The following is an 18740-nucleotide window of genomic DNA, read 5'->3' on the forward strand; positions in this document are numbered from 1 at the left end:
ATTCTGACGGTTTGTGTGTGTGGTGTGTGTGTGTGTGTGTGTGTGTGTGTGTGTGTGTGTGTGGTGTGTGTGTGTGCATGCGTGTGTGTGTGTGTGTTTGTGTTCTAGGAAGAAGAACACGATAAGTGTCAACTGTGGTTGTACCAAATACAGTTGGTTCGCATCATAAGTTGCTGAAATTGCTACCGTGTTCCATTTTTTGGATGAGCAGATTTAGGAAGCATTTTAAAGATGATGATTTGGTCAAGTCTTTGACTGAGCGTACGAGAGAACAGCGGGCACAGCAAAGGCTGCATTAGAGCCGTCCAGGTCTGTGACTCATCAGTTTCATCAGCTATCACTTCTCACTTCCTTCCTTGCCCCTCTGATTCAGCACAAATAAATCAACAGTCTGCTGGCCAGACACCAAATCCCTTATTAGACCATGTCTTCATTTTATTTCTGAACTTTCTAAAATGAAATTCCTGTGACTATTTAAATGGCCATTACTATTACTCTCAGCACATTCATGGATTGGACTTTCCAAGCGGGGTTTTATTTCACATTTTGAGGCTACTCCTTTAAACAAGTATTTTTGTTTGTTTGTTTTCCCCCCACCATAAAACATTACTGTTTACAAAACCAACCAATCCCTATTCATAATCTTCCATCCAGACATACACAAGGAGACCCCAATCACAGAGTGACGTCTCATATGAAATGAGAACAGAGATGGAGAACCCAACCCAGAACTTGCCACCACTCACTCTCTGGTTCTCATATGAAATAAGCACAGAGATGGAGAACCCAACCAAAGAACTTCCCACCACTCACTCTCTGGTTCTTGAAGTAGAACGGGTCGATGTCGTCCAGAGGCACGCCCACCAGTGCAGACGGAATGTCTCCGAAGATGCGGGGGAGCTGCTTGCCCGCCTCCAGGTCAGGCCGAGGCCTGGGCTTGACCACGTCTCCCAGGTCCTCCTTGTACTCCTTGGCCTTCTTGGCCTCCTCCTCGGTAATCCGCTGCTCGATACCAGCCAGGGATTCACGAGTGAACCGGTGCAAGCTGTCAGGACCTGGTGGTAACAGCATGGCTGCCATCTTTTCATCCTGAGTCTTCTATCCTTGGGTTTACTTCACAGCTGAGAGGGACAAACGTGGAAGAGAAAGAGAGGGTTAGAGTAATCGGTTGATGTTTAGAGGTTTTGACAGATTATACAAAACCTTGAGAAAGATTGAGAAAGATTTTGATTTGCAGCTGAATCTTTGATCAGACAAAAAAGGTAAGAAAAAGTTGTGGCTATAAAACCAAGCATTTTGACAAGCTAACCTGACTGAAATGAGCCAGTGAAACCTTCTGCCGAATGATACTGACACATGTTTAAGACACACAAGTTCAACCTGTTGATTGGGGTTATGCAGCTAAGTTCACAAGGTTGTCTTTAACCTCTTCTTTGGGCTCTCTTGTGTCTGTGGGTTTGTGAGGGTGTTAGTGGCTGAACAAAGAAGAAGCCGCCATCACGTTCCCTTCGCCAGCGCATGGCACGGACGGAGGCACAGACAGCATCTATGAACAGACTGGGCCATCTGCTCAGGCTGCTAATTGAATGAATGAGCTGTGTTCATTTATCATCCAATCATGTGTTTATTATGGAGTGTCTATGACACAGACAAACCTGGTTTCCAGCTTCTGAGAGCGCCCATCAAAAGAGGCCTCTCGTGAATCAGCCGGACTAAAGTTGCCCCTCTGGCCCTGATGACTGGGATCATGCTATGAAAGTAACCTCTCCAAAAACCAACCTGTGCTGAACTAGTCAACACTTGTTGATTCAAAGCCAAACAATAAACACTTGAAGCAAATATCTCTAACACTTTATAATACTTTATGAGTACATTCATAATAAATTATAGGTTATGCATGATACATTATAATGCGCTTTATAGAGTTTTGCTACTATTGCTGACCAGCTGTAACTACTATAATGTATGTGACGGAATCTTATGGTAAATGACATACTCTAAATTACATAAAGCACCACGAGAACTCTATTTATAACAGAATAAAATATTGCTAATTTATTTTTGGACCTCACTTTAAGTGAAGTGAGGTTTCATCATAAACCCTATAATGGTAATATCACCTCTCTTAAGTGTGCTGTCAATCCAAACAAAATGCCCACATCAAGGAAAAGAGCTACTGGAATGTTAAAACTGGCATGATATTCCTGTCAGGGTGGCACTGGATGTGGCACTTTAAAACCCAGTCAAGCAAGCACTGCAGTGTGATCTGGAAATGAACTGGAACACATTTATTATCTTACTGCTTTTGGTCTTCACTCCTATCTTATTTTTTTCTAAATGTGTGACACAGTCACTGTCACTCTGTTACTTATTTGAACAGGCCCTCATGTCTGCCATATTGGAGAAGAGAAGAGAAGAGTCCCCTACCCTGAGAATGGGTTAAACGTCTCCGTGTGAGACCCAGAGGCTTCTCCTGGTCTCCAGAGTTCTGCATGTATAATCTGCCCTTTCATTTCCATACCATTTCAGCTATTCAAAAAGGCTGGAGCCAATGTAGCTAACATTGTGTTCAGCTGGCTGAACTGAACAAAAAAAAGACCCAACATGCTTGAACTGTTTTTCTCTCCTTCCAGCAGAATTCCTGCACCACTAGACTCTTCCTTTCAGAGAAACCCCAAGCTTTCATGTCCACTGATTGTAGCATCTGCCTGGCTCAAAACAGTCACAGTGCCCTCTTCGCTTGTTCATATTTTTCTCTTTTTTTTCCCTTCTGATCTAAATCACAGTGTTGTCAGTCTGCGCATATTTTACAAGAATTGTTGAGGGGGGTTAGTGAGATGTGCATATTTTGAGAGCAATGAAGGCAGCTGAAAATGTATCACAGAAACACTTGTAACTAACGAGCCTAGGGTCAAAAATGCATTTAATATTACCACACAAAAGATTGTTAAAATAAATTCATGTGGGGTTGAATTGCTTATGGTAAAGAGCACTGTTGTATAAACTGATTGTATGTAAATGGCTGTGCCTTGGCAATAGATGCTTCCAGAAACAGCCAAAAAGCCAATTCATACCTCAAAATGAAACCTTGTGTACGTGAGTTACAACATGTCTGCTCGTGAACACATTCCATAACCTGTTCAACCCAATGTAATGAATGACCTCTCCTTCCCCAAAGTCTGTTTTTAGATCACAATGCCCACGGACTGCCGATCTCTTTCTTTCAGCCTACAGAATTGTGCCTCTGTTTACCATTTCATGGTCTGTCCTATGTGTACAGCTGTCTACCCTGTTGAACCTGGCACATGTAAGACTTTGACACTAAAACTAAAGGTATGCTTCACTGGACAGACCAGTATGAATCGGGCTGCAAAATCTCACTCACTTGCACCGTGTTTCAGGGTGGCTAAGGATGATCTCACAGGCTGACCTAGGGCCAGTTTTAGGCAAATATAAAACTCTTTCCCAAAATAGTTCAGTCCGTCCATTCAAGCGCCCACAGTATATAGGTCATCGGGGGGTATACAACATGTTAAAAAGGCCCTTTTCTTTCTTTCAGTGCGCCAGAGCAGGCGTCCGGGAGTGAAGGAGGACAAAAGGGTGGAGGCTGAGATGTGGTTCGGTGTTTGGGTGGTGGCGGGGGGGGGGGGGGTCACCTCGGGACGCCTTTGTTGCGCTTGCGGGGGCGAGACGCTCCTGATGTCTACGAGGCCGAGCGGCTTGTCAGTGAAAGGCACTGCTCTGTGTTCCAACGGCCGGGCACTGTTCCGTGCTGAGACAGGGACGGAGTATCAAAACAGTGGCCTTTACGCGTCCCCGCGCTCCACAACGGAGACATAACACGACACAAGAAAAGCGACCGGGGAAAGAAAATAACAACTACAGCAAAGTCCGTACACTGCACCTGCCGAGTCCTCAACCTTTGGCTTCACATGCTTGGCTGGAGCTCCTGCATGTCGGCGGATGACATGCTGGCAGTGAGCGGAAGCGAGCGAGCGAGCGAGTGGGAGGGTGATCGTACAGTATTTATCACAGCACACTTGAGCCAAAAGAGTCAAATGTCATCGGGGGCACCTATAGCGTGCCTGAACTGTAAGTGACATCACCTGTGGTCTTTCGCCAAGACCTGTATACAACCGGCAATTCCGGTTCAAAAAGAGCCTCTTCAAAAAAAGGTCCCTGGACAGCTCTCTTTCAATTCAATCCATGAATGAAATACTGTGCTTCACAGGCAGGTTTACTGGTGTAAATGTAAGGAGAGAAGGTGTGTTCAGCTCATAAATGAACAATACTAGCTGCCGCACGGTAAACTGTAAGTAACACTCATGTTTAAATGGTGTCAAATTCTGTTGACTGTCTGACAACGTAGCATAGCTATCTACCATACATGACAGGAGATTATTTGTCTTCCAAACAACCCTATTAGCAGCCTTGCGAGGGTGGGGGTGGGGGGGCACTGGTTGAGATTTCAACACATGTTACAGTTCGTTGAAGCAGCTAAGCTATCCTGGAATTCTATGGTTTATTTTGAAGACCTTCAAAAATGTTGTAAGGAAAGTTTAGTCAATAGCTAATCAAAGAAGCCAATAAGCCAAATTAGTTTCAGACCATTGTGGTCAAACAGAATATTTGAAAAATATCTGTTACAAAAAGCATTGATTCTACACCTCTTGCTATTGAAATGTACTTGAATGCATTCTGACAGTGGCATACTTCCTTGTTGTGGGTGTTAGAAGTAAAGGGAGCCTTTGCTTATCATATCGTCAACCATTACAGCTGAGAATTAGCATAGAGATATGAATCAGTCCCCCATGGCTGGCCGTCCCTCAGTCTGTTTTCATTTACATCAATCCATTGTGCCGCTGCATTTCTGTTAAGGTAATCTCCCACAAGGTTACAACCACAGCAGAGGGATCAAGGGGCCGGCCATGTTAACCCACAGGATAGCCATTAAATCAGGCCCCTACGAGGCAATGTTGCCTGGGTCAACCTCACTGCCCTCCTCAGCTCCCACAGAATTCAATTGACCTGGGTATCCCTTTGGGAAATCAGCAATAAAGTACCCATACATGGTATAAGTACATAACCATTTCAGCTAGGAGACTGGTGTCCCCAATTGAATCTGGGGAGTTATTTTATTTCTTCCCAGTGATCGTCAGTTTGCCAGGTTTCGTTTGACAATGGGTGTCTATGTGGAGATGATAACATGACAAAACATCATTGAATAAAGAAGTCCAACACGTTTGAAGCAGGTTAGAAGTACCAGATCTTACACTGAACATGAAAGCAAAAACAATCTGTTCAATTTTTCTGCCCAGTTGCTGGTGTGATGTCTCACAGCACATACAGTACATGTTTAGGATGACTTTACTGGTGAAGTATTATTTTTCCATTCCGTTCCATTCAAGTATAATTTCATTTACATTTTTAAATCTTATCTAAATCTTAATTTTAAGGAAAAAAATCTGAAATCAGTTCAAAATATAAAACTATGTAATATATTAACAACTTGATGAACATTTAAAAAAAAATGCATACCGGCCAGATGTTGTCCTTGATAGTATCGCTCTCCTTTTATCATTTTCACCCAATGACAGCCTGTTGACCTCAGTTCTACTATCGGATCTGTGTGACTGCAATCTTCAGAACCGCAGACCAATATCCCACCACCCCATTCATTCTCCCTCTTGTCATTCATTTCCCATGAATCACCAGTTTAGTAATCAAATGAGCGGTGCACTGAGCGTTCTTTACCAAACCTTAAGCCCCTCATTCTGTCATCAGCAAATAGGCATTGCCAAATTGATTGAGTCGTCACAGTGACGTAGAAAAAAAAAGTGGATCATGCTCAATCAATCGTGCCGTCTTAATTGATGAGCACTTCATTATCAGCAATTTATTATTGAGACACTCAATCCCAACAGGATTAAAGCCCATCTTTGATCTCTCTCTCTCTCTCTCTCTCTCACACCTTGTATCTTTCTCTCTGCATTTCTTTTGCTGTCTTTCATTACCTCTCCTTTTTCCTCTTCCTCTTTCTTTCTCAGTCTGTCTCTGTCTCCCTCTCTCTTTATCTCCCCCTCTCTGAGGGCCGACCAGGCTCCCGTTTCTCCAGGCCAAACCCTTTGCACACTCTTAATTAATAAGTGACCGCCATGAATAATGCTACGGGTGACTGCCCGGCCCCCCTTGTTCAGCCATGATGGATTATGCATGGCCACAACTGTACTCCGCCTGAACCCTGTGCAATCAGCACGACAGACATGTGGGCATCTTGAGGACACAAGAGGCCGAACATCACAAAACAGTGCTGTGACGGGGGATGGTAAGACACGTTATTATAATCTAAATGATTGTGAGCTAAATAGTAGCCTGCCAATGACCAAATGTGTAGTCCTCAATCAGACGAATCCATCCTGAAGAGCACTGTTGCTGTCGGGTTGAAATATGTGCTGATGTGTAGCGGACATTAGCCTTTTGGGGGGAAGGGGAGGCATGTTCTCTGCCTCGATTGTTTATTTCACCAGGTCTTCACTCGTGGTCTCTCTTCACTGCCTATAGTTTCTTTATCATTGTATCTTTCATATATTCCACATAATACAACAGGTTAAAACATCCATGTATCCACATTATATACAATATAAACAAGCCTAATCGTCTTATAAAAACAAGCAACTGAATGAAGAAGAGTTCAGATACAGGAAAAAAATGTAACAGCTTGGCATATTCTGCCGTGACAATTCTCCTTAGTTGTAGATAAGAGACGTACCCAGAATGGTGTTGGGTGTTTATTTTTGGCCAGGTTTCGGCTAACCCTTTCCATATTAACAGGAAATGTTGCAGTAACTCAAAGCGACACAGATGCCAGGAGGAGGGATGTGACAAATCAACTGCAAACTGACCTCGGAACAGGAAGCAGGGCAAACAAGGCAGAAGCTTTACTTTCACACATGGTAAACCACCCTCTTTTGGCCAAAAGAGCTCTTCCACTAATTCCCCTGCTGCGCCCAGGAACTTTGCTATTCAAAACTGAAAGCAATTTAACATGCACACACACACACGCGCGCACACACACACACACACACACACACACACACACACACACACACACACACACACACACACACACACAGTCCACACACTGATATGAGATTCATTTTCACAGTCATTGTTATTTGTTAGTAAAAAAATGTTTTGGTTTGTACATTTAAAAATATATTTTCCAAAATTGCAAAACAAATGTGCCAAAATGGTTGATTTCCAGTAATCAATTTTAAGAGGACAAACATGTCAGAAGCACATCAAAATGTGCACTACTGCTGCAACAAAATAGCATTACAACAGTTGTGTTATCAGCAATACCTTCCAAATATTTTTTTGTAATCCAGCCCCCAGGATGTTCTGCACAAATCATGTGGTGGATTTCCCACTTTGTCAGAATAATCTGACCAAATGAATACATGAATCATCTACCTTCAGTGCGGTCATGACACCAAGGCAGAGCATAAATACAGACTTCCACTCATATTTCATCTCTGCACCCCCACAGCAAGCCTGACGACATACACATTTCTCAGCCTTTTAATTTCAGCTCAGCCAGCGAGACACACGAACCAACAGTCCTTCAGTCATTTTCACCAAAACATGTTATTAACAATGACTAAGCCATATTTGATGGGCATGACTGTTCAAAGCCATGAAAGTCCTTCTATTGATTTCGATGGGGAGTTTCATGGAGTGTCCGTGTTCCCCCAGCCTGCTCGCAGCTAACCAGCCAACTGAGAGGGAGATTGAGAGTGCTTCACTGCTCTCTGTTCTGTGATTACAACCAGCCCGGCTGAACCCGGTGTCAATCATCCACTCACAGCGCCCCCACCTTCTCGGTAAAGAGTGCTCTGCATGCTCGGGGAAGCAATTAGTGATTAATATGCTGATTAGGATTGCAACGCAGTGGCGCTGATGCTGGGAAAGGAGACTGATCACCATGGCGCCGGATGTGGATGTAACATGCCATTAGCAACCTGCCAGAACGCCTGGGACATCTATGTTTCAGACACACACTGAGCTAACATGTTCCTAACATTGCCATAGATCTGCTGCATTAATGGCCAGCTAACAGGAGAAGTTGACATGCTAAATATCATCCATTGTATCGGATATCCTATGTGCTAATGCCGCTAGAAGTCGTCACTTTTTTTTGGCTGTAATGGTCTGCCTGTGGTCTGTTCCTGATCATGTAAAACACCGGCTTGAGCCACTCACTGGTGAGCTTCACCTCGAACAGCTGTTGACTGGTCATCTGACTTAAAAAGTCAGTGATGGGGTCTGTTCTAATCGACGCTGAAATAATCCTTTTTTTTTTTTTTTGCGTGGTGTCCTGTCTCGTTTGTTCGCGAGGTGATTCCTGAGTTCGCCGGGCTCCGCGGGCCTGACCTCTCAGCAGCACGTGATTCGAGTTCTTTCTGGGCTGTGTCAGTGGCCCCCGTCGCTCAGCTGTCACTTCCAAAGTAGGCCGGTGACGACCACCCCTGTCAGAAGATTAGCGGCCCGGAGGCCCTGGCTGCGCCCCACCTTTGAAAAGGGGTTGTTTCAGCCACTCTCACACAATGCCTGACCTAAGCCTGGCGGAGCGCCTCCCACACGGCACCCCCAGACCCCTACAGTGCACCGAGCAAACTGCCGATATTATTAGAAAGCCCCCATCAGGGGCCCTGTGCTCAAGACAAACACAAACAAAGATCACAGTGTGGACTAAAAAACGACCCCGTACAGTTGCTAAGGCCACCGGGTTCTAACGTGTCAGCTGTCAGTTATCGTGGTTGCTCACTGGTACTCTTTGTTGCCTTGGTGGGGCACCAATTAGCCACCAAAAACTTGGTTTGGATCAACCAGGTCAACCTGACTGGTTGATATGAACAAAAAGACACCAACCAGGTGCTAATATGTTGATGGTGGCAGAAAATCAACACCAAGCTGTCTGATCAGAATTACCATTTAAATGAATACGCCCATATGCGTGCACCCACCAAGTCTTCCTCAGTTCTCCCTCCTTGATGTCCATACATTTTGCATTTGCCTTCCCTGCTGGCTATACATTTCAAATGAGCCATGCTTCGCTCACACAGAAACCTGGCAGGCTGGTGATACATTGAGTTAGCTTGTCAATTGTGAATTGCTAATGGCTATCATTCCAAATCTGTCACCTCCACCCTGCATCCAGATGGCTGTTTGCGTCTCTTTATTTATTTCATTCAGTTCTGATGAGGAGTTTCCAGCCGCATGGGGCTGTGACTGAACCCCCTTGCCACAGGTCTGACTCACGCGAGGCTAAAATTGCAGGATTCGCTAAGAGCTTCCCCCAGTGCAAGACAAAGGAATAGACAACCGCTTAAATTATGAGGAGGAGAGGAGGAACGAGATGGAGAGCGGAGGGGATGAAGCAGGCCCATTTTTATGCTATTTACTCCTCCTCACAGGAACCTGGGGCTCAGTAATTTCCGAGAGTGCTCTCCTTTAAGCTCCCATCATGAACTCCTCTCCTCTCCCACCTCTCCCCTCCGCTCATTAAGCCTCTGACAATACCACTGCTCATTTTAATTTCATTTTAAAGGGCTCAGACGCTTCATGGACTTTGTTTTTACTTTGCCTTTACTTGAGTCGGGGGAAAAAAGACGATTTCCATTTTGTGTGAATTGTAACTGGCCACACGAAGAAATGGCCATTCCATCGTCTGCCAGGTAAGAACCTGTGCTGCGGTAGACATGAACACAACAGAATGCCAGAGACACTCTGAAGCCCCTTCAGTAACCTGCTAAAGGAGCATAAAAAAGCCCTCATCATGATAATGTTCCCTTCGCTGCCCTTGAGGGGGAAATGTGGGGATTGTCCTGTGGGGATTGAGTGGGAGCAAAGTTCAATCAGGGCAGCAAGTAATTTGGGAGAAAACAAATTATATCTTAGAATAATGACAAAGGCATGAGAACCGCGCATGGGAGCAAAGCTAGTACAAACTTGGCTGTAGTGAAGATGAAAATAATGACTATACTGTGTGCCTTGCAATAATCAAATTACCTTTATCATTAAAAGGACAGTAGTTTTATGACAGGGACTATTTGTTCAATCGATGCATAGCTGAAATCACCAACTAATAATCATCATATCATCTTCTCCAATTACCCCTAGATAAGTCAACAAGTCTGTAACAATAAATCTGGGCCCAGACAAAAATAATTTGTAAGTAATTTACAAGTGCAAATTCAGAAACAAAAGGAGAACATGTAGTGAGACATAAAAGCAGAGGAAATATAAACGGAGACTGAGAGAAAGAGAATAAATGAGTGTGTGTGTGTGTGTGTGTGTGTCTGAATATTTACCGTACTGTAAGTCTACAAAGTGTTAAGTCATTGGCAGGGCATGTAAGAAAATATTCCAGTCAGTCTCCCGGTCACCACAGCACACGCATACAGACGCCACATATTTATAGTCACCCTAGCCAATGTGCATAGAGAGCTCAGCCTTTTTTATCAATGCTTATCTCTAATAAAGAAGGTGAGAAGAAAAACACACTGGTCACATTCAAAGCTAACACGGAAAAAGCCAGACACTTAAAAGCCTACCTGTCAATGACACCTCACCATGTAGATGACAGGGAGTTTTCTGAGGTAAGTAACACAGTGTGTGACAGCCTCACTGGGCTTTGATATCCTTGGGGAACCATCTCAGGCTAATGTAAAAGCATACATATGTTTACAATGATATATTTAAACACACGCATACCACTATTGTGAGGGCAATTTTTTTGGCTTTCATTAAACGATGTAAATGACTGTTTATTATTTTGGTTCCCATGACATCCCCCAGGCGAGCCAAGCACCCCTTGAAACAATTGTCCATCTCAAATGGTTCTGCTTTCTATCATTCGCACAAAGAGCCTAAAAGTATCTTCTGTATTTAAACATTCCTGGCCCCATGCACACGCAATGAGTCATACATCGCACATGTTATGACTGAACAGGAGGCCCTCAACCAATGAGAGGAGGGGGGAAAAAACTGGCCATCAATCCTGGTTTGGGATGTTTTAGGCCCAAATGACACTATCTTGATCATTTTAATAGTTTTTACATTGATTTGCTCCATTTCCATCCCTTTTATGGCTGAAGGAATGCTCTGTGCTCTCGCGACCCACTTAGATTAATCTCGTTTGAGCTCTCTCCTCAACACGGTGTCACTTTTGGTTGCCTTGAAGAAGGACAGCATGCCTCTTCAGTACAACTCATACTGTAGGCCTCGCAAAACCTGGGGAGATTATTTGATTTCTCAGTCGCAGAGAGGCCACACACTGCTTTTTGCTTTTCATCACAACTGTCCACACACACTACACACACTACACACACACACACACACACGGCTGTCTGCTCCGCTCGCCGCTTCGGGTCTTCACCTGTGCTGAGCACACTCTGGTGGGGGGTTTGTTTTATCTTCCGTGAATTATCCCTTGTGGTCATAATACTTGTGTGTCCTTTGTCCTTATTAGTATACTATTATTTGAACTGTAGCTGTGTTGTATGTAAATATCAATTAGAGCACAAGGAAGCCAAGTTTAAAAACTCACTATAAACATGCATCACTACTAATCTATTTTCCTCAGAGATCCTATTCCAAATACATACTTCAGGCCGTATGGTTAAAGATCAATCAAAGACAAACCAAACCTTGATAGCAGAAGCTGTGCTCCAAGTGCTCTATCCACATTTGTCTGAACCTTAGCCAACTAGGAGTGCTACAGCTGCCAGAATCAATGTGTTTGCAATTCATAATACATCTGAACCAGCCACAAATAGTTGTAGTAGTGTCTCCAGTACAATGGGAGAGTTGCCCCGATCGATGCTATCGGTGCTAATGCTAAGCATAGTGTAAATAACCCCATATAAGGGCTATTATTTTGGGTTGATTGACTACTTAGTATTTGCCATATTGATCTTTAATGTGTGCCTAAATGATAATGTATTGTTTGAAGAATTTATTGAGATTTTATGCCACCTTATCTCTTATAGAGAATTAGGACTTTTATTTTGACAAGGTAAAAAGGTATCGCAGATTTCGTTATGTGTTAATGTAAACTTCTCAGTAAGGCTACAGATTTAGTTAAGGACGGGATGCACATAAATATATTTGAAAAGTTTAATGGTTTAATGGACCCGTATGAGGCCAAAGCTCTTACGGTGGTGATAGTTTCCCATTTTATTGAATGTATGAAGAAGAAAGAAGAAAATAAAAGAGTAATTTCACCAGCAGTAAGTTTCACGCCACTCTATATACGCGGATCCGTTACACATAGGGCCAGTGGCTGTCGTTCAATTCTCAGAAAAAAATATATTTTTAAGGTCCAGATTTGGTTCCTTTTTAACAGTACGGAACACAGAACTCCACTGGTACCCCAACTAAACAGTGATAACTGCTGCTGTACACCAATCGCTCAGCATTGTCTCTGCAATAAAGTGTGAATAGTCAGGTGGTACATAGGCTACAGTTCTAGAAGATTCTTCTTTGAGAGCCATCTCAAGGATACGAAGGTCAGGACATAATTACATGTTGTGGTCACATTTCCAGTTTCCTTACAGATTTTTGGTTATGGAAAAGCCAGGAAAGGAAAGGTTACAAGTCTAAGGTTCCTAAAATGTCTTGTCATAATTCTTGTCAACATACTTCTGACTGTTCTGACTACACTAGTGCTCATCCTGTGGTCTACAGCAAAGTGCATGTTTGTACAAGTGACTCAACTTTCCTCTAATACTGCTATATGTTTTTGTTTCAAACCCTTTATCATTACGTTTTTGCAGTGTTTATGGACAAACATATTATAAAGTCGCACAGTTCACAGACAGTCCTGATTGCAAGAATACCTGACCTTTTTAAATAGCTAGTCTCTCTCTCTCTATTTCTAGCTCTGTTCTCTCCATCTGTCCATCTATTTTTCTTGCTGCATTGATCTATGCACCAATCTTTCAATCAACCCAGCCATCCATACATCCAGCCATTTCTTGATCTGACTGTGAACCCGGCCATGTGGCTGGACTAAGATTCTATAATACAAGACATCACACACACACCTGAATGAAACCACTGTAGATTGATCAAAGGCAAGCTTGCAAATTTGAAATTCAACCAGTGGGAAGTGAATGCTGGTGCCAGTGAAGCCTGGCTCAAACCCAAAGCCTTCACATTCCAAACAGCTGCAAAAAGCTGCAACAGAGGAGGACAAGCATTTAGTCAGTCGTAGCCGCCCGTGACTCACTTAATCAGCATTCCCTTTCACAGTTCACAGCCTGTTACATTTTATTTCCAAAACAACACAACACCCTCTAAAAAAAAGTATTATCTAATTAGAGAAAAGTAATGCTAGATCATAAGCAAAGGAATACTACTTTTTCTCCGACCATTATTTTGAATAATCATGGTTAACGCGATGTGCTCTCTGTGGCATGGTAACGCATCTTTTTCTAAATGCGCAACGCTATGTGCTACACCTGATCCATTCTTCTTTTTATTGACTATAAACACTGGCTACTCCGAGGGGAGCCTGAGCAATCAATAAAGCCTCGATGTGGAGTCCTGACACCAGCGTCAGCATTCCCGAGGGACTCCATTCAAAGTTGAGATTAACGCATTGGTCGCTCGCTAATGTCTGCTCTTAGCTCTTCTGAGTGCTCGGATCAAAACAGGGACTACACCCAAACTTAGAGTCGGGGGGGATGGGGTTCTTCTGACATAAGGTCATCGAGGGCTAAGGAGATGGGCAATGAAGGTCACCTTTCATTTGTCATTTTCAAGGGTCTCGAGAGACACGTCACAATACTCCCTCCTGTTCTTTGCCACACCAAACTGTGTTTCTTACAGATATCATTTATTGGGGTCCCGCGAGGCCCAGGGGTTAATAAGGCTCAACCACGAGTCAGGTGGGGCCGCAGTTTGGAATGCCATTGTTTATATCTCCAATTAGGAACCGTTTGAGAACATTTTAAACCAACAGCTGCACAATGAAAGCAAAGTAAGAGGGAGAAATCTACAAAACACAGCTCAAATTCGCATTGTTAGATGTAATCACTCATTACAGCAGGTTTCCCCTGCCCTGAATAAAAAAAAAACAATGCAAGGAGATACAGGTAACAAACAAAGAAACAGGACAAAAATAAGGATCCTTCAATCTCTGAAAAACAAAATCCATCAAATTCCAAAGTGACCTTTGGCCTTGCTAAGACCATTACACATGGAGCATGTAAGCAGCCGCTGAAGTTAGGGAAGAGAGAAAGCCTGTTGACAGTCTGCATAACCCTCTTGACCCCGGAACAGCTGATAACAGTCCATCATATAGCCCGACTACAAGAGGGCATGCTGCTCCACAGCTCAAATGAATGACTGATTTTGGTAATATCAAAGTCATAATAAACGGACAACTGCTGTACAACAGAAAACCAGAAAATATTAATAATTTGTTTGTTTGCTTGTCTGTTTCTCAACATTTGGCTGTCTGTTGAAGACATGACACCACAGGATAATGTTAAACAAAATTGCGTGAATCACGGATAATGATGTGCGGGGACCAAGCTTTTTACAGTATATATTAGAGTGTGTAATATTGTTGAAATTGACAATATAAAAAAAAAGAACAGACACAAGAGAAGCACCTGAGAGACACCCATCTGAGATTGCTTTTGGAATGAGGGGGCGGAGCCGTGACATGAGGGCACTTGTCACAAATAAATGATGAGTGGTCTGATAAATAATTACTCCAAGGTCACCTTCCAACCTTCCACTGTCACCACATGTTTTATCCAGCCTCTACAACAAAAAGACAACAGACCCTCAGGCATGCCCACAGGTGGCGCTAGCAGTGGCGCTGCCCACAGGTGGCGCTGCCCACAGGTGGCGCTAGCAGTGGCGCTGCCCACAGGTGGCGCTAGCAGGGGCGCCGCATCGCATCGCAGCCCAACAATCGGCCGTGTCTAATACGTGAACTGTTAACATCGGCCATGAGCCCATATCAAATGTGTTTACTAGCGTGATATAGTGCTGCCAGTTTCAAACCAGTTTAGGTAAGAGAGAGAGATCCCACCTCCTTACCTAAGTGAATGGAAAAATGGTCAAATAATTCGGATGATATTATTGTTATTATTATTACTATCGTTTTGCTCACATAATGATACAATATATCCATTTGAATAAGTATTGTTGTGGAGGAAAGGCAGCCTAAACTGAACCTCCATGTTTGACCCTGGTGAGTCATGCAGTGGACAGATGCGATTGATAACACTTGCCGGATATTATTTGACAGCTCCAAATGTGTTTTTACTTCTTAAAAGAGTTCTTGAGAGCAACAATCCTTTGCAAACATGACAATGTTTATGTTGAGATGTGTTCCTGAGGTACCTTCATTAAAGCAGCCTGTGCTAGGGTCTTTTGGGGCAAGCTTTTGCAGGGTATCTTCACATCACATTCCCAACATCTAGATCACACTGCTCGGTGCCCCTCACATTTCATAATCCAGAGTTTACACTTCTATACACACACACGTCGTCTGATATACACACTCACTGAGTGGAGGTAGAGGCTTTCCTGTAGCTCTGGCCAATGACTTGTCACCAGGGGATGTTTTGATGGTTTTATTTGAAGACAAGAGGTCGTGCATTACGCCTCAGCCCATAATATGCGTCCGTGTGCCAAAGTCCTTTATATAACCCCTTGATAACAAGATGAGGTCTCCACTTATGGTAAGTTGGCTGTAGTTTCTTGTCCTGTATTGCACTCAATATAGTACTGTATTGCACTCTTGTATTGCACTCAATATAGTACTGTATTGCACTCTTGTCCTGTATTGCACTCAATATAGTACTGTATTGCACTCTTGTCCTGTATTGCACTCAATATAGTACTGTATTGCACTCTTGTCTTGTATTGCACTCAATATAGTACTGTATTGCACTCTTGTCCTGTATTGCACTCAATATAGTACTGTATTGCACTCTTGTCCTGTATTGCACTCAATATAGTACTGTATTGCACTCTTGTCCTGTATTGCACTCAATGTAGTACTGTATTGCACGCTTGTCTTGTATTGCACTCAAGCAGCTTCATTGGATTCATCAGACATCATCAATTCATGTCTTGCATAATATTGGTCATAGTTTTGTAAAGTTTGTAAGGCCATTAGTAACGTTGATACAATTTCTACTGCTGTCCAGAAACCACTGAGAAATGAACGTTATAAACGTTAGAATATTATAAAGAAAGAAAGAAACGGTGTGCCCTTCAAAATTGTACATGTTTGCTATTATGTCTGATAGGTGAGATGATGTTGATACTACTACTTAATACTAATAATACGATTATTATTATTATTATTATTAAGAATAATAACAACAACATAAGTTATTATTCTTAATAATAATAATAATAATAATCGTATTAATAATAATATTGTTATTTTTATTATACACTTTGAAATGAAACATAGCCTATGCATTGCATTGCTTCTCAATCCAGACGTCATGACAATTCTTGAACAGCGGTTCTAAAACTAAAAATACATTCTTAAATTTAAATGTGAAGCATTTTGACGCATGGTTTTATAGGACTTCATCATGATAAGTCACATTTTTTTTTAATTGTTAAAAGTAGGACTATTCAAGGAGCCAATCAAATCTGTTACGTGAAGTAAATAACGGGCCTGCTATCTTGACTTTCAGGACCTTGGACAAGAGTGTAACAGTCTACACCGCCTTATAAAATGTACCGTTTCGGAGACCTGACAGCTGATGAGTCTACACAGGCCACTACTTCGTTTTAAAGGTCAGATACTGTGAGGAATGGCTGACTGGTACGCCAAACACCGCACAGCCTTGCCTGTTCAACTGAGGTACAGCTAAATACAACTCAAGAGACGTTCTAATAGGAACATAACGCTTGTAAATTTAGCCTATAGTCTGTCCTTAGGTAAACTACGGTGAAGAAAGGACCACGCAACAGGATAAGCTTCTGAAGTATGATAGTAAGAAACCATTGGGAGAGTATGATGGGATGTGTGTGTCTGGGGGGGGGGGGGGGGGGGGCTAACAGCTGATAGAGATTTGTTATGTTATTGCCTTAATCCCACAGCATTAAAGGTGCGCAACACTTGTGCTTGTAATGTATACTGTATTTACATAATAAGATATTTTGTCCATAATCAAGGAATCCAGTACAACTATCACTGAAATGAATGTGTCCCTGAGCCAGATAATTTAAATCCGTTTTAAGGTGGCATTCGTCCTCAAAACAGTCCACCGAATGGCCCCTGGTTCGCATATAGGCTATTGCATTCGCATGCAAACTGACTTGCAATAAACACACAAGTGACATTTAAATCTACAAAAAAACTTTCAATATTGCAATATTGCAACGTTCTTAAATGTGCAAGTTCTCTGCACTTAGAGGCTACCGTTCAGACTTTGTAACTTGCGATAGGGTGAAGTCCAGACAAAACCACAACACAACTGATACATGACGTGCATCTCTTCCCAAAACATTTTTTTGAGGCAAGTCCTTTAGAGTATGAAAGAAAATCTCAAATATGTGACCTATTAAAGCGAAAATCTTTGAGTAGTACGCCCATTTTGTTGACCATAACACTCTTCTTGCCCATTTTTTAGAGAATGTTCCAGACATGTTGTGAGATAAGTAAGGTGAAACACTTACGTGTGAAACTTCTTTATGTTGGCTAAAGCATTCCTTTCAGGATGACTCTTAAATTTCCGTTTATTTCATACATTTCCACCGTTGGTTAGAAACAAGTCAGGCCATGTCCAACTCTGTTCCTGACACACCGTATCATTCAAAGCTTATTATCTTTAAAAAGGTGCTTGACAAGCTTCAGATTTTTTTTCTTCTTCACTTAAAAGAGCATCCCGTTTCGGACCAGTCCAGAGCACTGAAGTCTTGTTAAATCCTCTTTACTCGGCATATTGAACGCTTTAAGGATATTTTCCAGTGAGTTGCCCCATTGATTCTCTATAGCAATTTCCAAATTACTCCATTTGAACTTCTGTCTGTCATCGGGAGAGAATGTTTTCTCCTAACAAAAAACTCGCCCGGTGTTTTTCGCGCGTTGTTTATCCCAGAGAGCACTCAACGAAAGCGCCTAGTTCGGCAGCGGTTGTCAGGGGACCCACAGCGTTGGTCTGTCTACTGCCAGCCCTCTCCGAAAACGCATCCTAACCGTTTGATTGCCCTTGAGCCACCAAGTGAGGAAGTCAGATGTTCCTAGGTAACGCCTACTCCCGGGTGTCACAACGAGCACTGTGCATTCAATTTGTCTTTCTATGGCACTTCTGAAGGGTTAAACTTATAATATTGTTCACTACCGAGGGATTATTTTTTTTAAATCATCTCAGGCTGACAACTACAGATCACTGGCATGTCATTGCTGCCATACATTTAAACATGTTTAAATGTGTAGAAATGTTAGGCTACAAGATCTGTTTTCATTAGCTCATCGTAACTAAATATAATATCGCCTAACTTAATCTGTTTTGGACTCTCCACTTAAGAGTAACCAACCAGACGTAAGTATATTTTAAAGTCAGTAGCCTATGTCGACCTTTAATAACTGCCAACTGTGGAGCGGCACACGAATATTTTCTTCTTGTTGAGAAGCGTTCACACAACCCATTACATTCTCCTTTAAAATCCAAACAACTCAGGCTCTC

General features: G+C 42.6%; 1 protein-coding gene across 2 annotated transcripts in view; it reads right to left on the reverse strand.

Moving 5' to 3' along the window:
• scn5lab (sodium channel, voltage gated, type V-like, alpha b) overlaps positions 1-18442 on the reverse strand; it is a 107090-nt gene extending 88648 nt beyond the window's left edge. Inside the window, exons 1-2 of one of the 2 annotated variants that reach the window (XM_031583531.2) lie at positions 17731-18442; positions 814-1121 (exon numbers count right to left, since the gene is read on the reverse strand). In XM_031583531.2, the coding sequence (XP_031439391.1) occupies positions 814-1080 (267 nt within the window). In that variant the 5' untranslated portion in view covers positions 1081-1121; positions 17731-18442. The remainder of the gene's footprint in view (positions 1-813; positions 1122-17730) is intronic. The other variant, XM_031583530.2, reaches the window with a different exon arrangement.
• Between the last annotated feature and the right edge of the window lie 298 nt (positions 18443-18740).

The sequence above is a fragment of the Clupea harengus genome, chromosome 17, assembly GCF_900700415.2.
Source record: "Clupea harengus chromosome 17, Ch_v2.0.2, whole genome shotgun sequence".
Classification (NCBI taxonomy): Eukaryota; Metazoa; Chordata; class Actinopteri; order Clupeiformes; family Clupeidae; genus Clupea; species Clupea harengus.